The 25,351-nt window shown below is 38.1% G+C and overlaps 1 protein-coding gene across 4 annotated transcripts in view; it reads right to left on the bottom strand.

The window, feature by feature from the left end:
• LOC117919957 (RRP12-like protein) overlaps positions 1–24,541 on the bottom strand; it is a 30,341-nt gene extending 5,800 nt beyond the window's left edge. For 3 of the 4 annotated variants that reach the window (XM_034837274.1, XM_034837276.1, XM_034837278.1), the window contains exons 1-11: positions 23,932–24,541; positions 20,094–20,622; positions 17,713–17,961; positions 16,429–16,520; positions 12,042–12,252; positions 11,778–11,959; positions 11,399–11,626; positions 10,916–11,064; positions 3,145–3,238; positions 2,948–3,021; positions 2,700–2,847 (exon numbers count right to left, since the gene is read on the bottom strand). In XM_034837274.1, coding sequence (XP_034693165.1) covers positions 2,700–2,847; positions 2,948–3,021; positions 3,145–3,238; positions 10,916–11,064; positions 11,399–11,626; positions 11,778–11,959; positions 12,042–12,252; positions 16,429–16,520; positions 17,713–17,961; positions 20,094–20,622; positions 23,932–24,462 — 2,487 coding nt within the window. In that variant the 5' untranslated portion in view covers positions 24,463–24,541. The remainder of the gene's footprint in view (positions 1–2,699; positions 2,848–2,947; positions 3,022–3,144; positions 3,239–10,915; positions 11,065–11,398; positions 11,627–11,777; positions 11,960–12,041; positions 12,253–16,428; positions 16,521–17,712; positions 17,962–20,093; positions 20,623–23,931) is intronic. The other variant, XM_034837275.1, reaches the window with a different exon arrangement.
• Between the last annotated feature and the right edge of the window lie 810 nt (positions 24,542–25,351).

Genomic DNA, 25,351 nt, shown 5'->3' with positions numbered 1-25,351 from the left:
ATATACCATGATGAATGCGTATAATTACAAGAAAGAATGGCATTGCTCCAACATATAACGTCAAAATCGCTCATTGCAATGGCCAACACAATATGCGGCATTTCTTTACTGAAGCTAAAAAAAGACAAGGGGACCATAGAGATTTGATCAAAGCCAACACAGCTATGAGGTTGCTGACACGGTAACCAAAGTATTAACACAATCAAACTTGTTCATATCTCCAACATAGATACGAGGTCCCTGACTCAATGAACTAAATATTTACCTGAATCACAATATTACTAAGACTACTTTGATGTATGTGAACATGCATAAAGTAGAATCATTAAAAAAAAGAAAAAAAACAAAAAAAGGCTTTTACAGAACCAGTGTCGTTAATTGTGTAGACCAGAAGTTTATATATACATATATACATAAAAGCAAACAAGGCAAATATTATAATGAAAGTACCAGAAATAGGCATTGCAAGGTACACACAATGTACACAAAGAGCACCAAAATAGGCAAACAAAATATAGGAAAAACAAAAAACAACCTCCCCATGCTTACTTCGAGCTCAGCTAGTCTCAAAGTCTACCATTGAAGTAACATGATCATCTATATACAATCTAACCCAATTCATGATATGCATAAAGGAAGATTTAATCGAATGTTCCGACTGCTCTATGCCTTCAAAACACCTTCCTATTCTTTCCTATCATAATATCCAAAATAGGCACAAAGGAGCAACTATCCAAGCTTTCTTTCCCTTATTTCCCATAAAAGAACCATGTCAACTCAAAAGATCGTCTTTGAAGGAGTAGTGCATTACCCAAGCCACTCCAAACAAGGAGAGAACTAACTACCACCAATTTTTTGCTATAAAGCAACAAAGAAGCAAGTGATCAATAGACTCTTCATCCCCTTTACACATGTAGCATTTGTTTGGAAAAATCCAACCCCTCCTTTTAAGCTAATCAACTCAAAAGATCGTCTTTGAAGGAGTAGTGCATTACCCAAGCCACTCCAAACAAGGAGAGAACCAACTACCACCAAATTTTTGCTATACAGCAACGAAGAAGCAAGTGATCAATAGACTCTTTATCCCCTTTACACATGTAGCATTTGTTAGGAAAACTCCAACCCCTCCTTTTAAGCTAATCAAGAGTTAAGATCCTTCCATTGGCACCCAAGGTTTCCAAATGTAGCATCTACTTTTAAAGACTTCCCACCCATTCTTTATAGCCCTCCACAGCTCCACCTCATAGCCATTCCTCACCACCCTCAAGCACTATCTCCCTTCTTCAAACCCATACTTTCTAGCTACAACCTTTTTCCAAAAGGACTCTCTCTTGGACACAAATCTCCAACTCCATTTACCTAAAAGAGCTTTGTTAAGAATATGGAGCTTTCTGATGCCTAACCCCCAATCCTTTTTTCCCATGCAAATGATGGTCCAATTAACCAAGTAAGGTTTTCTCTCTAGAGCCCCTATGCCACAAAGGAAATTCCAAAGGAATTTCTTGGGTCTTGAGCTCACCCTCCTCAAAATGGTAAAAAGGGACATGAAGTGTATCGACATACTTGACAATGTGCTTTTGATTAAGGTGAGTCTCCCTCCTTTTGATAGATATTATCTCATCCACAAGGCTAAATTTCTTTAAAATCTTCTCCTCCACTAAGTCTCATACCCTCATTAATTTGTGAGGAGCCCTCAAAGGCAAACCCAAGCATTCCTTTTACATTGGAAATTCTCAAGCCAACTTGCATTCCTTCAAAATGTTGTTATTGTGTGTGTTTCTAGGTATTGTGAAGAGGTAAAAACCGCCCCTCCATAACTCCCATTGCATGGGCCATTATTGCTTTTAGACCAAAAAATAAATGCAACTACCACAATACATCCACCCAACTTGCAACACAATTTACAAATCTCAACTTTTGCCATGTATTTTGCTTGAAAGATATCTATGATAAGCTCTTTCATGCCTTTTAAAGTTTTATTGTGTCACCAAAAGTGACTAGAATACTACAAATATATTTTAAAGTAAAGTGTAAAAGGCAAAGCATGCAACAATTTTCAATCACAATACACTCTTCCAAAGCATTTCATAAGATTTTCACTATCTCTTTCCATTTATGTTGGTAATATTTAAAGTATAAATCTCCTGCAACTCAACTTGGTCTTATTCTGATAGAGAAAACTAAAAATAAAGACAATAAGGTTAGTAGCTGCTTCAGTTGTAAGAGAAGCTTGCTCCAGAACAGGCATTACATGATCAAACAGCTCATCTTATATAATAAGCAGGCCCTGAAAAATCCACACCACACATACCAAATGAATCCTGCCTAGTTCATAGGATTGTTGAGCCTAGAGAAGCATCAACTTGTTACCCTGTCATATCTTTTTCATTCTACCTCTGGTGATAGCTGCAGTGACCATCTTGGGTTGTTTTAGTTGTAAAATATGTGCAAAATTAAGTATAAGAACTGACGATTCTGTAATAAATCTAGTTCTTCTAAAAGTTGGATTATAGAATAGATTTTGTTATCCTAAGATTCACTGTTAAGTAAGTAAAAGATGAACAAGTGATCAGAATGAGTATTAGCATTTCCCCCCCTATTTCACATAATTATAATCTGAATTAAAACATAGTTACAAAAATACACTAATTTATAATGCTAAATAAGCTTTAAGGTTTATACAAAGAGAGTACTCTAACCTTCAATGCATGGACCAATAAAATGTGGAAACAAGCAAAGCGACTTCTAAGCAAAGTGATATCGTCAGTCGACTTCAGACCAAGCAATAATTCTACCAGCTCAACAAATTGTGAAGAACAAAACCAAGCATGCTCCTGTATCACAACACTAAAAAAAGCTGGTGAGAGAGAGAGAGCATAAACCCCAGCACTAGAGATTAATTTTTAAAAAAGGTTAAATTAAAAAAAAAATGACAGCTAACAAGCACCAAATGCAAATATGGACCTCCAGAACTCGGCTCAAAGCATAGTACGCTTTACATTGTCCTTCCTCATCAGCTGTCTAAAAAAGCCAAAAATACATGAATGATTTTAGCCCGTGTTTATCGAGTATATCCATGTTCCTACAAGCTTTCACTAGAGGCAGAACAAGCACTTATCAAGGTGTTTAGAGAAGGCAACATACCAGCAAAGTGTGCCTAATAAACTTATAGATTAAATCAATAAGATCCTCGTTAGCTCCCTCAACAAGAGAAGATGCTAGCTCCATTGTTACACGCCTGTATGAAATTAAAATTGCTACACTGTTATCCATTCATTTTCAAAATAAAAAAGAAGAATACAAGCATACAAGAATGCAATGTGTTATCTAACATTGTTCTTGCACCACTAGTCCATTCCATTCCTCACACAATGTTCTTCTGGAAAATTCATCCAATTACACAAAATTACATGTACGATGGTGCTGATAATAAAAAATATTTTGAAGCAGGAACACCTGAATGGAACACCAACTGTCTTCTATTTATCAAAAGTAAGAATTGCCTAGTGGGCAACCATGTGAAGCCATCTATTGGTGTAGAGGCATGGCATTGCCTTCCCCATCATTGGAGCAGGGAAGCTTTCATTGGAAATGGGCTACAATGAAGTAGTGCCGAACAATACTATATTATATGTATAAAGGGAAGCTGCAACCATCTCGGTTGACAGAAGTCAAATTTTCCAATATAAATTATCATTGATTTCATCTCCACCAACCTGAAAAGAGTGCTGAAGATGGGGAGAAAATCAGAGACATCACAATGTCTTGGAAATGATACACAAAGTAATCTAGATTTTAACACACAATGATTAGCAATTGGTTAATTTGGATCTAGGTAGGTTAAAGTTTATATTTTGATGGTGATTACAGGATTAGTCTGGGCTGGGCATTTGGGGAACTTTTTTTTTTTTTTTTTTTAATGAGTAAAGCAACAGTGTATTATTATAAACGGAAAGGGCTAAAACAGCACTCCGAAGTACAAAGGGGGGTATACAACAAACGCTTAAAAGCGCAAATAAAAGGACCAAGAAAAAACCATGCCCCCCTCAAAAAGAACCCTCCCAATCCACAAAATCTACAACCAAAGAAGGACCAGAAATTTGGGGAACATTTTTTTTTTTTTTTTGATAAGTAAATGAGATATGCATTAAAAAAGGCTAATCGCCACAAAGCATACAGGGAGTATACAAAACGGCAAACGCCTCAAAAAGAGAAAAGGACCAAAGAGAACAACCTCCCCTTAAGTGGAAGCTATCCACTCCAAAAAACCTATAAGGGAGACATACTCCTCACCTAAATACACTTTGGCCCAATTCCACAAATTACAGACAAAAGTATTCTTTAGTTTCTGAATATTCAACTCACCCCCCTAAAGGCTAACCTATTCCTCTCCTTCCAAACCGTCCAAAAAATACATAACGGAATGGATTTCCAAATCTGTTTCCTTTTCTTCCCTACGAATGAGCCCCTCCAAGAGATAAGAGTCTCCTTTACAGTTTCTGGGAGGACCCACTTAACATCTATCAACCCAAAAATAATGTCCCATAGGGCTCTAGTCACTATACAGTGTAAAAGAATATGATTTACATTCTCTTCTGCACAACCACACAAAAAACAACAGTTTGGGAGTTGCACCCCTCTTAACTGTAGTCTATCCAGAGTAAGCACCTTCCCCCATGTAGCCTCCCACGCAAAAAAACATACTTTGGTTGGCACCCTATCCACCCATATTCTCCTTGCGGGAAATATTGTGGCATTAGGCTTGTCTAGCAGCCTGTACGCTTCTTTGACTCTGAACAAACCCTTTCTTCCCTGTTTCCACATAACTGAATCATCCTCCCTGGAGGGCCTATGACCCCTCAAAGTATGAAGCAGCTCCCCAACCATATCCAACTCCCAATCATTGAAGTCTCTCACAAAGACAAGATTCCAATCTCCTTGACCCGAATCCTGATCCCACATCTCCTCAATCGTAGCATCTCTATTCACAGCAAGGACAAAGAGATGATTGAAACATTGGGACAACGGAGTGTCAGTGCACCAACTATCTTTCCAAAATTTGATTTTGGAGCCCTTTCCAACTATAAAAGCCAAGTTTTCCCAGCACCAATCCGCTTCTTTCATAATCTCCTTCCAGACCCCTACTCCAACCGCCCCAATAGCCCTCTTTGACCTCCAACCATAAACCTCTTGCCCATATTTCGAAATGATTACTTGTTTCCAAAGATAATCCTTTTCACAAGCAAACCGCCAAATCCACTTGCCCAGCAGGGCTCTATTCAAGGTGGCTATTCTCCTTATTCCTAGCCCTCCCTTGTGTTTTTCTGTACAGACCGCATCCCATTTAACCAAGTGGACTTTTCCCTCCAAGTTTCCTCCCCCCCATAGGAAATCTCTTTGGGTTTTCTCCACTCTCTTAGCAACAGACTTCGGCATTCGGAAAATAGACATTTGGTAAATTGGCATGCTAGCCAAAGTACTTTTTATGAGAGTGATCCTCCCCCCTTTGGAGATGTACTGTCTTTTCCACAACGCAAGTCTCCTCCTGACCCTCTCCTCCACTCCATCCCACATAGAAGAGGCCCTAGCTGGAACCCCTAGGGGAAGGCCCAAATACTGAGAGGGCAAAGACCCCACCCTGCACCCTAACTCAGCTGCCACCTCAAGAATATCCTCCACCTCTCCAACTGGAATAATCTCGCTTTTGGCTAGGTTGATTCGAAGACCCGAAGCCGCTTCAAACCAAAAAAGTATCCAGCTTAGGTGAGAAACTTGCTCTTTGTTTGCCTCACAAAACACAATCGTGTCATCAGCAAAGAATAGGTGGGAAATATTCAAGGAGGTCCTACTACCACCCCGAATGATGCATCCTGAAAGATATCCCCCCTCCACCGCTCTCCGTATAAGGACGTCCAGAACCTCCATTCCCATAACAAAAAGGTAAGGAGATAGAGGATCCCCCTGACGAAGTCCTCTAGTACTAGGGAAGAACCCAGCTGGCACTCCATTGACAAGAATTGAGAATTTGGCAGAAGACACGCAGCTCCACATCCATCCCACCCACTTGGTCCCAAATCCCATTTTTTGGAGGACTTTCATTAAGAAATTCCAATTGATACTGTCATAAGCCTTTTCAATATCCAATTTGCAAATAAGGCCCTTCTCTTTTCTCTTCTGCCACGAATCTATCACCTCATTAGCAATTAAGGACGCATCCAAAATTTGTCTTCCCATTACAAAGGCATTCTGAGCATTAGAGACCACCTTGCCAATCACTTTTTTGAGCCTATTAGCTAAAACTTTGGCCAAAAGTTTATAGAGCCCCCCCAACAGGCTGATAGGCCTAAAGTCTCCAAGATCCTCAGCCCCGCTTTTCTTAGGTATTAACACCAGGAAAGTGTGATTAAGGCTCCTAACAAAGGAATTATGCTCATGAAATTCCTTAAACATCTCCATGATCTCCTCTTTGGCAAAATCCCAAACATTTTGCCAAAAGGCTACAGTGAAACCATCCGGGCCTGGGCTTTGTCCCCATTCATCTCCATCAGTGCCGAGTGAATCTCATTCTCTGCAAATGGGATTTCCAGACTCTCTGCTTCTTGCTGGCTGATGCACCCCACCTGAACTCTACCAATATCCGCATGCCAGCCCATATCTTCAGTGAGCAACTGCTGAAACGAGTTCACCACTCCTTCTCTCACCTCTTGTTCCTCTTCTAGCCACTCCCCATTAATCTTAATTCTGTCCATAGCGTTGGTTCTTCGATGGGCACTAGCCATTCTATGGAAAAACCCCGTATTTCTATCCCCCTCCCTTAACCAAATCTCCCTTGACTGCTGTCTCCAATGAGCTTCCTCCAACAAGACCCATTTCTTAAAGGAATCTTTAGCTTCCTTTTTTAACTCAGCTTCCTCCATAGTCAAGATTCTCTCATTTTCCACCCGATCCCAAAAATCAACTTGTTGCAAGGCTGAGGCTTTATTAGTTTCCAGCCTCCCAAATACCTCTTTGTTCCACTCCTTCAACTTCTTTTTAATTTCTTTCAATTTAACAGCCAGCCTATAGCTAGCACTGCCCCTGATATCAATTCCCTGCCACCAGTTTCTAACAATATCATTAAACCCCTCAACCTTCAGCCACATGTTTTCGAATCTAAACGAGGTTGGACCTCTTCTTATTCCACCCCCCTCCAACACAATCGGAAAATGATCAGAAATTGGCCGAGACAACCTGCCCTGAGTGACTCCACTAAATTGATCCAGCCAGCTTGGGGAAACTAAAAATCTGTCTAGTCTCGCCCACGCCTGATTATTGAGCCCCCCACTCCATGTGAACTCGCCCCCTGAAGGGGCAGGTCCACCAGCTCAAGATCATCCACAGTCTCTGCAAATCTCCGCATGGCTGAGCTGATTCTTCTCTGGCTGCTCCTTTCTTGCTGAAACAGAGTGATGTTAAAGTCCCCACCGAGACACCAGGGGTCCTCCCAAAGGCCTCGTATTGCCCCAAGTTCTTCCCACATACCCTCCCTTTCCACTTTGGTAAAGGACCATACACTCCCGTAAAAACCCAAATAGCTCCATTTTCTATGGTCTTGAATCTACAAGACAAAGAAAACTGACCCTCCTCCCAATCCAAGATATCCAAAACCCGCTTGTCCCAACATATCAGAATGCCACCCGCAGCCCCCTCCGCATTTAGAGCTCTCCAGTCTAAGAATCTCCCTGAACCCAAACTTCTCACAATACCCTCCGTCATCACCTGAATCTTGGTTTCCTGAAAACACATTAGATCCACCCTCTGTTTCCTTATATAATTCTTGATAATTTTCCTCTTAGAGCTGTCATTAGCTCCCCTCACATTCCAACTTATGATCTTCAGCTTCATTGAGAAACTATCAGCTGATTCCCTTTGCCCTGAGAAGGTCCTTTCTGCTTAATCCCCCCCTCATAATTAACAGAGCATTCCAGCCTCTTTAGCTCCCTTTCAAACTTGGACTTTTCCAAAAGCTCTTTGCTGTGAATCTTCTCTCGCCTCTTTCTGATTTTAATCAGAAAATTCAATATCTCCTTTTCCAACCCCTCCGTAGAGAATCCCAAGAATTGACTAAATCTTGCTAGGCTACATTCCTCCCATAATTCCTCTTTGTCACTTTCGGTGCCTTGAGAACCAGAGACTCCAGTATTCCCCTCCCTGCCCCTAATCTTGTCCCTGGTTATGTTGTCCTCTCCCAACTTCCATGATTCAGTTTCAGTCTCCACATTCCCCTCATAAACTGTTAACCAAGTTGTCATGTCCCCCCTTAATTCCTCCACAACTCCCCCTGGGCGATCGAAAGACTCCCCCTCCGGAGCCCGATCAGAATTAGAAAAGAGAAGAAGAGAAGCACCCATAGCCTGTTGATCTTTAGGATAAAACGGGGCATACCTTTTAGCTTCCTCTTCCAACTCTTGATCAGTCTTTGATAAATTCTCATTCCTCTGTCCCCTTCTAGGCTCCCCTGGCATCCAGCTCGTCAAGGGGTCCTCTGAAATGGGTCCTTTTCTAGAACTAAAACAACCCAGAAGACCATCCTTCTTTGACGGAACAGTTAGGCTCTTCCTTACCAGGCCTTCCACCTCACTCTCCTGATAGCAGCCCAAATCAACAGCCCAATTACTTGGGCCTGCCTCTGCATCACCAGCCACCTTCAATTTGTTTTTTAACTTTTGGCCCAAAGGCCCATCTGTTTTGGACAGTCCAACCTCTTTCTGCACTTCATTAAGGCCCATACTTGGGTCACACATAAACGGCCCAGCCACTCCATCTGGGCAGACCCCATCTCCCATTACCGGGCCATGGATCAGGGTCCTGGGCCCTAGACCCGGCCCATTCTCCTGCAAAGCACTCCCATCAGCTGGCAGAGGCAGTTCCTCGTTGCCCACAACTACCAATTCCTTCCCCACGCGCTTCCCCACGCGTGAAAGCAACTCACCCCTAACCTCAGTTCTTCTACTGATGTCCGACGCAGAGGATAGCCTTCTCACCATCGGCCTAACCTCCCACCACAATGCCACAGTGTATACCTCTTCCTCAACCTCGATTTCTAACATGCTTGGTCTAAAATCTCCTCTGATTTTAACCAAAATTCTGGCCCATTGAATCTCCCCCATCGACCTGGTGCGCTCGTCAAAATCTACAAATCCCCCACACACCTCTCCTATTTTCTTCAAAACCCCCGGGCTCCAAAGCGAAATTGGAAGACCGAAGATTTTAACCCAAGCTTCCTGTTCCATCTCCTTCTCGTCCCGACATCCCATCTTTGGATTCCATGGAACCAGCCCTAAATGGACTCCTCCCATCAGTCTACTCCCCGAGGAGACCACTCGGTGAGCCTCACTGAGATCTTCAAACTCCAGCAGGGCCTTACCTCGTTCCAGCATGGCCAGCCCTAGCTTGCCTTTTAGGCCCCAAGACTTTGCCCAGAGACTTCCCAACCTCTCCAGATCGTCTTCTTCCCTTTTATTGGACCAACTCGCGACAAGACATTGCTCCAACTTCTGTAGATTGCCCGCAATCTCCCCCTTAGAGACCTTCATCCTGACTGCGTTTACGCCATCCCGATTTGATCCCGTAACTGCTTCTACAAATGATTTCGCCGGAGAAAAATTTCCAACAGTCCTTACCTCCTGCAACTCTGTCCTTCTACCCACTCTCTCTTCCATTTGGTGTACCATCTCCGCCATAGCCTTCCATCCGCTTTTATCTCTCCTTCCTCTCGGTAAGAAGATGCAATACCATTTTCGTTCCAGATCCGTAACCCCCAGCCTTAGGAAACCCCCCGATCTGTTGAACCCCCGAACCAACGTAAACATTTTGCCTCTATCTTTCCACTCCTTTACCCATCTCCCTTCTTTCTCGTCTCGTATACAATGATCTAAGCCCTCCTTAAAGAGCCCTAGGCTTTCCAGCCCTAATCGAACCCAAGACTCTACCCCCCGCTTCTTCTCCACGATGCGAATCTGGTTTTTCCCTTTCTTAATCTCCAGGGCAAGCTCGAAGGTCTTGGATTCCACCGTGAAGCTTCGCGTCCAGCTCGCCTCGCCGTTCTCATCGTCGTCGCCGGCACACGCGCTCTCACGCTCCCTCGCTCCCGCTCTCTCTCTCTCTCTCTCTCTCTCTCGCTCTCTCTCTCCCATGACAGCCATAAGGGAGACATATTCTGGGTTTTCCAAGCTAGCTAGCACTGGTTTGCAATCAATGCTGAATTTCAGCCTGGTTGGAAGATCTAAGAGAATCTTATTCAATGGTGTAAGGGATCTCATCAATTGAAGTAGATTCTTCAGTGGTCAACTGGTCATTTCCTAGGCCATTCCCAGGAGCAGGATTATGGTCTCTATGATCTAATTGTTGGAGACATCTCAAATTTTAAAACCAGAGGCATGGAAGATGCTTCAATTTGTAAGCCTCAATCCCTTTCCAGGAGGGGTGCAAATCCCTGGATATTATCTTAGAAAAAATTTTAAAGAGTTTTTTGTTAGGTTTGCTTTGTAACAATTATTTCTTGACAGTGGACCCATCCTTCCATCATGAGTCCTCTTTCTTTAATAACAATCTTATTTCAACTAAAGAACACTAATTGAAACCTTACAGCATTATGATTAATGTAATTCAAAATATCCTATTTTCTCAGCAATTAGAAGAACATACAGTTCAAAAATGCATATGGAGAGGTTCTACATATTTGTCCTGAAAACAAAGAAAAACATTTCAATGACTATTTAGACAACATTCAAGCATCCAAATTATGGGTCCAACATTAACATATATAAATGGTGAATGTTAGAACTTCAGCATCCAAAAAGGAAAACCAACTCAAACAAAAGCCACATTGTATTTCCTTTTTTATAAGAAAAAACAATCTTAAATTTGTTATCACCTTTGCGTATCTTTCTCTGTAGTACTTGAATTCCCTACATTTTCAAATTCACCCACACCATTTATAAGCTCAAGCCTCTCAAGTGATGATATCAAAATTCTTTTGGTTATTGAAGAATCAGATATAGATGCCAAGCATCCAATAGCATCCTGTAGAAAATGATAAGAAAAAAATCGTTAATCTCACATAGACTTTCAGATTGACCATCAAAATTTTATAAAGCAGAAGAATTTAACAAAACACATGAGCAGAAAGAAATAGAGAATATAAGATAAAAAAGAGGAGATATAACAAAATGCAACCCCGATCAGCAAAGGCCTCACCATATACAGAAACGAAAGGAGAGAACATACATAATTCCAGTGGCAAAAAATCTTGGAACTCAAAAAAAATAAAAGAAAGTAAGAACATCTCAACTATTTCAAATAATAGGGGTGAGTGAGAACATATAAAATATTTTAAACTAAACAATGAGACGAGAACCTTTAAATATGAGCGTTTCTCAGGAGGTGAACCAAAGAACAGATCTGTTAGCGCCTGAAGCAACTCCATAGAACATGACACTAAAGCCCCGATATTTTTGGTTGCAGTTTTCTTTGAATAAGAAGCCACACTACTGGATTGTATCATAGAATCTTTTATTGCATAGGTATTTGACTCACAATCACCCTCACTAGATCTAAGTATACTTCTGTTTTGATTCACAAGCTCCTACAGAAAACAGAAAAAGATAACACATTTATAAGAGAAAAGAATTGGAACCACACACATTAATAAGCATCCATCGAACCTAAGAAGAAAATGAGAGCTATAATCATAACTAAGGGATAAAATAGTTATTAGGAAAGCACATTGAGAAAACCTGCAAGGAAATAGCAATGCTTTCATGCATAAAAGAGTTCTTCTTGAGAAAGCTAATTAAGTGTTTGGTCAAAGATCCAAAACTTTGGCGAGTATCAGTTGGATAGCGACAGAACACAGGTAACAGACCCCAAAGACCATGTGCATGAGCCTGCAGATCTTCTCCAATTACAGACTTTTTAACTGAGAAAAATTAAAATCAATAAAGAGCCCAGAAAATTGTAAACAATGTAAGAAATTATCCTTCAGTAGTTTGAACAGATACCTTTGTGAGATGCCCGTTTAAAAGATTCTGCAAGAGGCATGATATGTTCCATAAAATACCTTAGTGATGCTCCAACTACATATTTATTCAAAATCGGTACCAACCAAATGTTTGAACAAGTGAAATTTTCAGCATCAAGGGAGATCGGTAACAGTGTAAGTATCCTCTCTGGTCCCAATGCAGTAACAGCAGATCCAATACATTCCTGAAGCTGCAAATCGTAACAAACAGACATTGATCACTAAGCCAACATTAGGTAAAAGTTTACTAAAATCTGCATGTTACCATAAAAGAAGCAAGTAGACCACACAGGTCAAACAAAAATAGCATAATCACCCTCCTTGAACACCTGAACAAGATTATGAGTTTTCTCCCAGAACAAGAGTATAATCTACAGTATGCAAAACAAGAAACTTATTGAATTTAAAGGAAACTACACCCGAACAAGATTATGAGCTTTCTCCCAGAACAAGGGTATAATCTACAGTATGCAAAACAAGAAACTTATTGAATTTAAAGGAAACTGAAAAGCAAGCATAAGCTTTCTCCTTTAAGTACTAGAAAATTTTTTAACTGTTTGCACATAGAGTACACACACAAATCGTTGACATTTTTTTAAAAAAAATTCTTGGGCTCCTACTCAACCTGAATCTAGAACCTCCCACATCCCTGCACCAACCTGTTGCCACTTAAGTTAGGTCCTGAGAGGGCAAAGAGTTTAAACATACATTACTCACATGAAGAGTTTTTACAAGTTTTTTTTAAAAAATAAAAAACAAACACATTTTCATTATAAAGGTATAAGAGTTTTACAAGATACATGGAAGAAGTCACTACTTCTGTAGTAATTAAATAGGCAAAATGAACCACATCACAAGGAGGATCTTTACCTGTATAGAATGCTCTCATTCAACTTCTGTAGTAATTAAATAGGCAAAATGAACCACATCACGAGGAGGATCTTTACCTATATAGAATGCTCTCATTCAATGATTTTAATATCACAATATCTTTCCTCATATCTGGAAGCAACATTTTGCTGAAACAAAAGTGACATCATAAAGAGCCAGATAACATGGGCCATTATGATCAACAAAGATGCTCCCATTTCAAGACATTGTCCACATGCTTCAGACAGTATATTTCCTTCCCTTTAGGAGCATGTCACTGGTTTTAACATCCTAGGTAGCTATCATCCAAGCATTCAACCATTTTGGGAGATAGGATGCACTTCGGACAATCAAGCCACTCTAGAAAGGAAAAGAGTACAAGTTTTATCTCCTCCACAAAGGTAAATGAAAGAAAGAGAAAAGCAAACCCTATGTTTAAGACCCTAAATTATAATGACGCAGCAGGCACCATACAAGTGCAATTCTTCCAGGAGATAAAGCCAGGATACAATTTGTTTGGGTCAGTTTATCTGAATCTCCCAAAACATTGAAGTTCTGGGGAAACAATGAAAAACCATAAAGAAAGGAAATGAGACAACAACAAAAAAAAGGCAAACGAATAGGAAATGAGGAGGAATTACTCTATCTAAGAAGAACCAGAAGTTCGACAGAAGAACTAATTCAATGGTGGCATTTGATGTGAGAAAGAAAGGTACAAGGAACCAGCCTTCTGACAGGGTTGATGTTACTCTCTGACTGTCGGACTGAAATACCACATATTCACAAGTTTCCATTTTGTTCTTGATAAAACTCCCATGACTTGTTGAATTCCCGAGAAAGCCCACATATTCACAAGTTTCCATTTTGTTCTTGATAAAACTCCCATGGCTTGTTGAATTTCCGAGAGAGCTTCCAAATAAATACATATACAACTAATGTTTTCATTTTGTTCTCAAATCTCAACAATAAAATGCTGCAGCTTGTCAATTCACCAGAGAGTATCCAATCAAATGAATTCTTGGAGATATAGCATGGGTAGCATCTAAACCATTGTCATCCTAGTGCCAATGGTTCCAATCCAACAGTTTATGGAATGTTTGGATATTACTGTCTGTCAGCCAAAAATCACAATTATAGATGGAAAAGCAGCAATGATCCATAAGTGAAAACCCTAAATATGTTTAGGGAATTATTTATTTTGGCATTGCTGTATATTTTCCTTTTTGAGTCTAAATGTGTTTACAAAGTTAGCTGTTTGGGGATACTATACTTTTGTCTCTTTTAATTCTGTAAAAGTTGAGGGCAGTACTTTTTTATCAGCAAATAAGAATAAAAATATACTAGAAGTGCCAATCAAAAAGGGGTGAGCACAGGACACTGGAAATTTTTTTTTTTTTTTTTTTTTTTTTTTTTTGATAGGAAACGACAAAGGAATATATTAATAGAAAAAAGAAGTATAAGAGAAGGATGAGGAATCCTCCCACCAAAGAAAACTAGTCTACAAGAAACCGAAAACAAGAAAATACACTGTAATAACGAACAACTTCTCTAGGCTAAACCAACCCATCGGAATTACACGCCGCTAACCAATCAAGTTGTAACACAATAAGGGGGGTTCCCTTAAAAACCATGGAAAAAAAAGCCCAAAGAGAACAAAAAGAAGCAATCTACAGTACAACCAGAACCCCAATCTAGTACCTAGAGCTCAACCTCCATAAAATCTATCAAGGATAGTGGACCAATTTGACCATCAACTATAAATGAACTCCGAGACCATGTGTATACATTAGATATAAGGGGGTCCTTGAGAGACTGGTTAATGTGTTGCACCCCTTCAAAGGTTCTTTGGTTGCATTCCTTCCAAATTATCCCAAAAACCAAAAAATAACTCCCATTCCAACCCATTAACAAGTCATTCACCAAATATAGGAAAACCCAAGAAATGTCAAAAAGAGAATAGGGAAATGTCATAGCTCTCTAGATTTCCCACAATGGATAGGGAGATGGTCTACTAATTCTTCTGCATGTTAGACATACAATAATAACCTGCCAAAAACCATCCTCTTCTTTTAAGTTGGTTCATGGTAATAATTATCCCCCAAGCCGATTCCCACACAAATATGAGCCCAAGAGCCCCACACCAAGACACTTCACTCTTCAATTCCATGGCAGAGTAGAAAGACTTCACCAAGAATTCCCTACTTTTGCTAGCCTTCCAAACCATCTTGTCCTTCTCTCTGCTACTTTCTCCTCAAAGAAACTCCTCAACATTATCCATCTCCCAATCTTGAAAATGTCTTGAGAAGCACGGGTTCCACATCACCATCTCACCTTCTACCTCCTGACCATTATCCACCCAAGCCTCCTTAGAAGTTGCAAAGGAGAATAGCGATGGAAAAGAGTACATCAAGGGAACATTACTACACCATACATCATGCCAGAATAACACCTATTAAAAAAAATTATGTTTCTCCCATGGCCAATCTCAAATCTTGTTTTAGCTTTAAAAATTCCTACCCAATCCCTACATGAGAGCACTATCCTCCTAGCTCTCGTCCAAACTTTCCCACTACAACCTTTCTTGAAAGCATATCCCTCTCCAAAGTGAATCTCCAACACCATTTACCCAATAAAGCCTTACTAATAATGGAGAACTCTTTAATGCTCAAACCCCCTTTTTTTATCTTTATAGATCATCGAGAGCCCCTCCTCCCCATAGGATATCCCTATGATTTTTTTCTAATCTCACAGCGACCAAATTGGGGATAACAAAAAGGGATATGAAGTAAATTGGTAAGTTGGTAATTAGAAATTTTACCTTCTGGCAATTTTGATTATAGTTAGTTCCTATTATTCCCAAATTAAATTTTGTTATGATTTTGAGAATCAAGTTTGAAGAACTAATAAATTATTGACTTTCAAAAGAGATGATAATGAAGATTGAATAAACATGAGTGTTGTCTTTCTTTATTAACTATATTTTTAGCCTTTCCTAGAATCAACATCTTAAATGCCCCAGTCTTTGGTATTTCTCCTAAGAAAATCGATATGTTTTAAGGAAGTTTTGCCTTTCTTTCTTTATTCAAATTTGTTCCCACATGCACACAGCACCACTTTCAAAATGGAACTCCTAGGAAAAGAAAATCCCAACACCTCATTATGGTACACATCACCCTCTTCAGTCAAACACCTAGATCTTGAGAAAAAATCTAAGGAATTTATTAACAACTACATGGAGTACTAACAACAAGTATTTAGTTCACTCCAAGGCCAAATCACAAAAGTGGATTTTGGTATGATAAAACAGTCCCTTACATAAATGAGGTTACTTTTTTTTTTTGGCTGTTACATGGAACCACTCCTTTCCCCAGCCCCTTGTCACATGGATAATAAAAATAAATATGAGTGATTATATCACACCGAAGCCTTTGTGAGTATAGGATCGAATATGAACCAAACAAACAAATTAAAAAAAAAAAAAATCTATAAGCACTTACATGCCTTGTGTCAGATATGTCCCCATTTGCACAGGATGTCAGATCAGCAAGTTTTAGTACGATATCCTTCATAAAAAAGTATGACATCTCACCTAAACCAAAAACCAAAGAACAAAAAAAACAAAAAATAATGAGTTGATTTCATATTTATTATTCATATGATGACAAGAAGACATTAATAAAAAATATCCAAAGACAAACTAATGAAAAATGGCAAGCACACAACATAAGAGATCCTATCACACTAGCTAGGAAAAATTAGAGGTCTAACCATGGTGTAGAATAAGCAATGAGATCTTTAAACTCTTCCAAAATGAATAATTAATAAATAATGAAAATATTAACTATTCTAGCCACCACTTGCATTAAGGATTCGAAAACTTTAGAGAAGATTCATCTATGTTATCCCTTCTATATAGTTCAATAGATAGAAATGAGGGATTAACTTCCAACACTTCATACATTTCCCAAACCAAGCCACCAAAGCCGAAAATAAAAGGTTACCCTCACAGTCAGACCAAATCAAAATTACACAATCTCTAAGCAGAAACTTATTACAAATAAACCAAAGGGGCACCAAATGAGTAGATCATCAACTAAATTCAAGCTCACTTGAGACATGGTGGAGCAATTAGATATCAACGGACCTCTATAGGATGATAACCAACAATCATCAAGACCTCCAAACTAATTGCAAAGATAAGGAAAAAACTTTTGATGAAACCATAAAATATCAAATAACATTAGAAGGAAAACCAATTTGGGAAATTTGGACGTCCCCAAATTGGGGATTGGATAGAAAACATTATTGAGCCAGGCCTAGGCAATCCCCAAACTCAGTTGCTAACAAGGCTAGGACTGAAAAGGCGGAAAGCTAAAAACTCATCCAGAATCTAAATCACATATTTGTGAGTGGCTAACTTCTTCTAGGGGTAAGAGCCAAAACAACCACAATTCATGCAAGATGGAACATGACTGTCAAATTCATAAAGCTGGCTTCAAAATACATACATCTCTCCATAGAACGCTTTTACTCATTACTGAATAAGGACAATTGGAAAAACATTGTAATTAGCCCGCTAGAACCTCAATAGCAAGTATCAAGATATTCAGGAGAAACTCGACTGATGTAATTTGTGCTCTTTACCTTTCAACTAATAGATAGAATAATATAACACCACCAAATGACAATCTCTCAAAAGCAGGGGAAACAACTTGAAATGACATTCATTCAATTATACATTTGGGAATACTCTACACTAGCAAATCAACAATATTACTTACCAAGTTTGAGAAACAAAACAGATATGACATCCAGAACATGTTCATTTGGAATTCCATCACAGGTGTTGAGTGCATTCTCAAAGACAGCACATATGGACTTTATTGCACTTGATTCTTTGTTCTCTGAAGCATCTTGAAATGGTATACTTCCATTGATCAACAAAGTTCTTTGATCCATATGGTGCTTGATCAACTCCTTCAAAATAGTTGAAGCCTGTGAAGCAGTACTAGCCTCAGAAGTTAAAAGCCCTAAAAAAACCCAGCACAGATAACATGAATTTAAGCAGTATGGATGAAAAAACACATGAAAAAACTGTAAAACAATGACCTTGAGAGAGATTAAACATAGATTGCATTACCTAAATATGAAGAAATACATGTCTGCATCAAATGACTCAAGCAATAACCATAGCTATAAAACATAATTACCATGAGAGGCTCTTCAATTTAAATATTTTTCAGATCTAAAAACCACACATTGATTGTTTAATTTCTCAGTCCATTTGGTTAGGGGAAAGAATGAGGAGAAGGAAACTCAAAATGCTTATAGTGATATAAAAATATAAAAAAATAAAAAACCATTTTTTAGCATTTTTCTTTCCTTGTTCTTTTCAAGAACTTAACAAAGCCTTGATATTCAAGAAGTTTAGTTTCATTCAAATAATGACAAAAGACCATTTCATAGAATTGCTTTGTACAAACTAACTGAAATTGCTTCTTATCTAAGATGAGCCTTCAAATCTATCAAACCATATGTGGAGATTAACAAGGTTGTGAAGAACTAGAATAAAACCATATCACATGTTCATAACATGGTGGCAGAAACTTTGTATGGGGGAGCAATATGCTAGCAAATTTCTCTGCTAATCCATTACAAAGAAGAATCACCAGAAACATTGTCAAAACTACTTCACTTAAATGTGATATTTAGTGCCATCAGGAGGTAGAGTTGATCTCTGTGTTGATATATCAAGTGGAAATGATTCCATGCCAACTGAGATTTTAACACCCTTCTCATGACCATAAAAGTAAACTCTGGAATCATATTTTTTTCATTGATGACAGCAACCTTACTCAAGCCACTTCTTTTCTTTTCTTCTCTCTCCTTTCTCCCAAAAATGTAGTGCAACCAGCTAAGAGTAACTCCAGAACACTGAATACATGCCAAAGTAGCTACTATATCATATAAGCACAATTCTGAAATAGGGAGCAATTCCAGATCCTAATATTACAAGGCTAGCTAGCCATGGAAAAGAAATAGAAGATTAACCCAAGTTCTTTGAATAAGTAGTTTCTTCTACACTGCCTGTTAAAAAAAATGGTTTCTTCTACACGAAATTTTGTAACTGGCTCAAAAAAAAATAATAATAATAAAAAATAAAAAATCTATTCCTATGTGTACTCCTTCCAGGATTGATGGCATGCAATCATGAAAAGTGACTGGAAAGATGACTCAAATTATATTTGCAAAGGACTGTGAAAGAGACTGTTCTACATTTTTTTAATAGGCAAACAAAAATATATAAAAGACACCACCAAAGAGTGGGGGACACACCCCAAGTACACAGGAGGTATACAAAGGCTGCCAAAACAACATACAGAACCCCCTCAAACAAGCACACAAAACACTCTTTCATTAACACACACTCAACCAATAACTAAAATCTAACAAGGAAAGAGGACCATCTTGAATATGTTGGCGAGTCCATTGGAAAAGGGTAGAAATATAAGAGACTCCTTTAGCACTTGATCTAAGTGTTGAATTCCATCAAAGTATTTATGATTCCTCTTTTGCCAGATAATCCAAAACAATCAAAGAGGGCTTGTCCTCCAAATCTTTTTTCAATTCTTGCTAACAAAACTCCCATGTCATCCCTTTAGCAAATCTTTCATAAAAAAAGGGAGGGCCCAAGTCAAAGAGAGAAACCAACAAAATCCAAAGGCCCCTTGCCTTTCCACAATGGATTAACATGTGATTAGCTGATTCTAAGTGTTCTACATACAAAACGACTTTAAAAGCTTGAGAAGGAACTTGAAGTAAAATAACAATTAACAAAGTACATAGCTCAGGAAAAATAGAAGACAACCTATACCAACTATGAATGGCAATATTTTTTTTTATTTGATAGGCAAAATGAGATAATTGACACCGTGATAAGAGCGTCTAATGAAAAAAAGAGCCCAACCCAAGTACAGAAGTAGTATACAAGGCATGCAAAGGCCAGTTATAACCAACAAGATAAGAAATTATAATCAGAAACGAATTTTAAAAAGATTTAGTTCATCACTATCTCCTAAGAACTGTTAAATTAGAATGCAAATGCAATTGATACTCTTATAATATCAGGTTTAGATCTGCATAAAGACAATAAAAGACATACCTGCAACAGAACGAAATACTAAAGGAAGATTTCTGATCCATGCACTCCGTTCACCAGCATCAAGTTTGTCAAGAGTGCCTCTTAACACAGTTGCTGCACAGATGACAGTGTCTGCAGGGTTCTTTTCTCCCAAAAGTACATATGATGAAAGAGAACTTATAATGTTATCTGCCTCTGGAATGATAACTTCCACCCTTGAAGTTTCAAAAAGGGCTTCAATGATTTTAAGGATGTGCCTTGTAAGGGCTGAGAACTGAGCATTCATGAGCTTAAGTAGTTCCAAAAGTATTTTTAAACCAACTTTGACAGAAAGATATGGAACAATGAGTTTCAGTACACCCAGCATATGGAGAATCTCTAGATTCTCAGGTTTAGATCCATCAACAGTCTTCAAAGAATTTAACCTAACCGCCAAAGGCATGTAACTTTTGAACAAAGAAAGTACCAATTTGCTCGCCTCCTTTGTAACCGTGGTGGACTGGAAGGACTTAAAAACCCTTTCAAGAAAAGCTTGAGCACATTTTCGAACCTGCAACAATGAAATAAAAAAAATTCAAAAAAGAAAAAGAAAAGGAAAATATTTGACATTAAAAACAATGGCACATGCATTAGATATGTAAAAAGAAAACACTTAGCTTATTGATGTATTAGATTAGGATGCCAATTTTATTCCATTACTGCACTAAATCAGATACGTCTTATGTTATGAGGGTCTTATTTGTTGTAGTTAACTTCAAGCTATTCAAGAATTGAATTCATTTGTATGGGTTGATGATCAGCCATAGTATCCCTTTGTTTCCCAAAAAGGGCATTTGGGTGGAGAACGTTCCTTCCAAGCTAGCTTTTTTTGCGTGGGAAGCTACTTGGGGGAGGGTTCTTACTCTTGTTAGGCTTCAAAAGAGATGATGGCAGTTTCCTAATCGTTGTTACTTATATGGTAGTGATGAGGAAAACATTAATCATCTTCTTATTCATTATACAGTGGCTAGTGTGTTGTGGGGGATTGTTCTTAGTCTGTTTGGAGCCCAGTGGGTCTTTCTAGAAACTGTAAAGGAGGCGGTTATCAGCTGGAAGGGTTCTTTTGTGGGTAAAAAGAGGGAGAAAATTTGGAGATTCATACCGTTATTTATTTTTTGGACGGTTTGGAAAGAGAGGAATAGATTAGCATTCAAGGGGGGGGGAGAGTTAGCTATACAGAAAGTTAAGAATTCTTTTGTTTGTAATTTGTGGGGGGTGGGCAAAATTGTATAATGGTGCGGAGCCTCGTTCCCTTATAGGTTTCTTGGAGTGGATAGTCTCCAGTTAAGGGTCGGTGGGTTTTTTGTTTCTTTTGGTTTGTTTTTGTTGTGAGGTCTTCGTCGCCTCATATACTCCCTATATGTTATGCGGCGCTTTGCCTTTTGCTAATATATGTGTTTACTTATCGAAAAAAAAAAGAATTGAATTCATTTGAAGCGTGTATGTGTTGAAAGTGTTAAGACATGGTAAATGACCATGGTAAGTAAAAGAAACGGAAATTTAGAGAAAGAAATAAAAAAATAGGAGAAAAACGAAAAATATGGGTGGATGTTTTAAAGTCCCACGGGGGATGTTCAAACATCCTCTTGAGAGACATTTAAGAGTGTTCTTGGGCAGACATTCAAACATCCTCTTAAGGAACATTCAAACGTTTTGATAGATATTTGATTAGAGCCCAAATACATACTCCAATGAAACATGAACATTACAATTTACGCAATATAAAAGGCTCAAATCACCCAACTCAACATGAATTGGTGCTAGCACCCTACCTATGGAGTTAACACCTATTTGAGCAGAATTTTAGGATAAAGAGATGAACAAATGCAAAGTGAAAAGGTCATCTTTGACAAGGTAGAGAAAGGGAGCCAACCATTCAAATGAAGAGACTTGAGACTTGAGACTTGTGGAGTATGATGACAGTCTAAGCAATAGCATAAAGACAAGGCATGAGCATAATAGATGAGAAATAAAAGTTATGAAGATGGTTAGAGAGCAAACAGCCATAAGGAAGAAGGTTTGAAGTGTCTTTTTAAAGTTAAAAAGGGGATTAGAACTCAAACAAGTGCATCGGCATCAGCCCTGACTTTAAACTACATTCTGGAACGTTTCTAGTGAGTTTCTTAGTGATAGCTGCATATAGATTAGAACCTTTAGAAGACAGGAATACAACACTTTGGATGGTGCACAAATTGGAGTTGGAATGAGAGAGATCCAACCATTTGAAGCAAAGTTGGACAAAGAGCAAAGCCCAATTCAAAATTTACAGCTTGAATTTGAAGTTTTGATCTTTTGGAAGTCAGAACAATGCAAGGGAAGCATAGGCAAAAGTCCAATTCCAAATACAAAGCCCATTTCGAATGAGAGAACATTAATTCGAATTCAAAAACTTATAGGAGAAATAGAGGTTAGAAGTTGAATTCGAAAATGCCCTAGATCATTTTAGAATTCATAATTTATTGACTTTATAGTACATTTATAAAAGTGGACAATAGGAATTTGCCACATGTCTAGGTATTACGTTTGTATTAAAACTCAATTGTTTTAGGGTTTAGGAGTTCAATTAGTTCATTCATTGTTCAAGCTTTCTTTTGAGATAAGACATTGAAGACCCTTTAGGTTTGTTATGTTTTCAATTTAATCATTGTTTCTAGTTTCTTTTATGGATTTTGTGAGTAACAACACCTCCATGAAAAGCCAAAAGCCGGTCTTAGGGTGTGAAACATGAAAGCCTAGGGTTAGACACTAGGAGGAATAATGAATAAAATGAGATTGACAATGGAGTCGATGAATGGTTTAAAGCAACATTAATGAGATTATAATATGATAGATCCTTACTAAATACTAAAGAATCTTGGTACATCTTGATCCCTAGTTATCGCAATTATCTCTCTCATTACTACCTACACTATGACAAATCTACAAGCGAAGTAAAGATTGAAAAGTCAACACTTGAAACCGAATTAATTTTCAATCATCAAATGGTAATTAGGATTCAGGATCAAAGGAAAAATTAGGTTTCAAATGCAATTCTGGGCTATAGAACTCAGGCTGATCTCAATTAGCCAAGAATTCTACAAATCCTAAGATCACCTTAACTTAAAAACCCTTGTTTGCTTCGAAGTTCTATACCTGAAGATAGATTGTGGAGCTCCCAAACTTCAATCAATTGAAGTAGAAATCAAGAATTAGTTTTCTAGTTTGAGTTTTTATTTGAGTTTTGAAATAATCCATTCAATACTTTCACTTTAAAAAATTTGGTAAAAGCAATCGCTTTGACTTACTATTGACATCTTCCACAGGTCAGTCCCTTAGGACAATACCAGGAGTAACATAAAAGCTACAGTAATTTGTTCTTTGGTTTTTCTTAGCCAGAGAATCGCAACCAACGTTCAAACATCCTAACAGGATTCAAACGCCTCCTACAGACTATTTAAATGTTACAGTCCTTGAAATGGTTTTGTAAACTCGATTTGTAGGTGTTTGTTGGACTTTTTTGTGTGACTAACTATTTGAGTTCAGCTGAAACAAATTTAAACATTTATTGACCATAAATAATTGAAATACTTCATATTTTACTGATTACTTATCTAACTGAAAAAAAAATCCAATAAAACCATCAGGCAAACAAGTCAATTAAAACCTGACAATATTATGGATTAATTTATTTGTTTATCACGATACAAATTCATCAAAAGTACCATTCAAACCAATTAATTTTCTGAGAAAATTAGAAAAGCAACTATATTTTATCGAAACAAACAGGCATAGAAAAATCGAAACAGAAATCATTTTCCATGAAAATGAGACAAAACCATACCTTCGGACGTTTATCTACCGAGAATTTGAGAAGCGTTTCAAATCCCAAACTCACCGAATCCCAATCCTCCAAATCACAGAACCCCACCAAAACCCCCAAACACTTTACCACAGCCCTCAAACTCGACGCCGCCATGCCTTCCCCACGGCTCCGCAACAGCTCAACCAGAACTGACACCGCCTCCACCGCCTTCGGATGAGTGATAGCCTGCGCCGGCACCGCAGGCAGCACCATCGAAAGCAGTGTTGAGAGGGCGGCGATCCCCGTCGAGTCTAGGGTTTCGGACGAGTTGACGATGGTTGTAACAACGGCGGCGAAGTAAGATAGCGGCGTGAGTGGCAATGCTTCTGCAGTGATGATCGACCGAACAGCGGCGGCGGTGGCAATGAGGTGGCGGTGTTGAGGGGCGGAGGATTTGGCGTAACGGTTCATTAGGCTTTGGCAGATGTCGGATTTTTCAGTGAAGATGGCATCCGCCAGTTGCTCTTCTTCTGTATTATCATCTTCTTCCATGGCGTTAAGGTTTTTCATGGCGGTTGATTAGGGTTTTAGACACTAGGGGTTTAGCGCCTCAGGATTTTGAAGTTTACGTCTCCTCAACTCATAACCCTTCCTTCGGCTTCCTTTTGAATTTAACGTTGCTAGACTTTTAAAATTTTATTTTATTTGTTTGGTAAAGTTGAAATTCGTAAAATTTCTTAATACAGTAAGATTACACTTTCAGAAGTTTGAAAATTATAATAAATATATTTAAACAGTAGTTTTTCAGCTTACTTACACACCTCAACTAATACCACGAGGCCCTGAAGTTAAGGACCGGATAAACCTCTAATAACCCTGAAAGGACTTGAACTAGTGATTATCGGAAAGCAAACCCAAAGTCGGATCAACTGAGCTATCCCTAAAGGTTAAACAAACCGTAATTATTTGAGACAACCAATAAATAAATGGATTATAGTTTTAGGTTTCAAATTAAGAGTTTTTATATAACATAGCTTGCATTCACGACTTCTTTTTATAAAATTAAAAAAAAAAATTATAATAATCTAATAAAAAGTCATAAATATAATTTCTAATAATCAAATTTCTTTTACAAAATAAAATATATTTTAATCATACACTTTAATAGGGTTCTTCTTTTTCGTTTTTTAAAATTAAAAATAATAGTAATTTTATATTTGAAGTATATACTTGAATACGCTTTTTTTTAAATAATAGTAACGATAATGATTTTATATAAATATAATAACTTTTAGAGAATTAAGTCAAAAAATAATAATTTTAAAATTGTTTATATTTTTTTATATAAATAAAAACATTTATAACACTTGAAAATAATTGTTTTGATCAAATTTTTTAAGTGATAGATAGGTTAAAGGAACCCCTTAAAATTAGTATCAAAATAACTATGCAACTTGTT

The sequence above is a fragment of the Vitis riparia genome, chromosome 8 (assembly GCF_004353265.1).
Source record: "Vitis riparia cultivar Riparia Gloire de Montpellier isolate 1030 chromosome 8, EGFV_Vit.rip_1.0, whole genome shotgun sequence".
NCBI classification, from domain to species: domain Eukaryota; kingdom Viridiplantae; phylum Streptophyta; class Magnoliopsida; order Vitales; family Vitaceae; genus Vitis; species Vitis riparia.
Note: the sequence above shows the minus strand (reverse complement) of the source record. Positions and strands in the feature narration are given on the sequence as shown.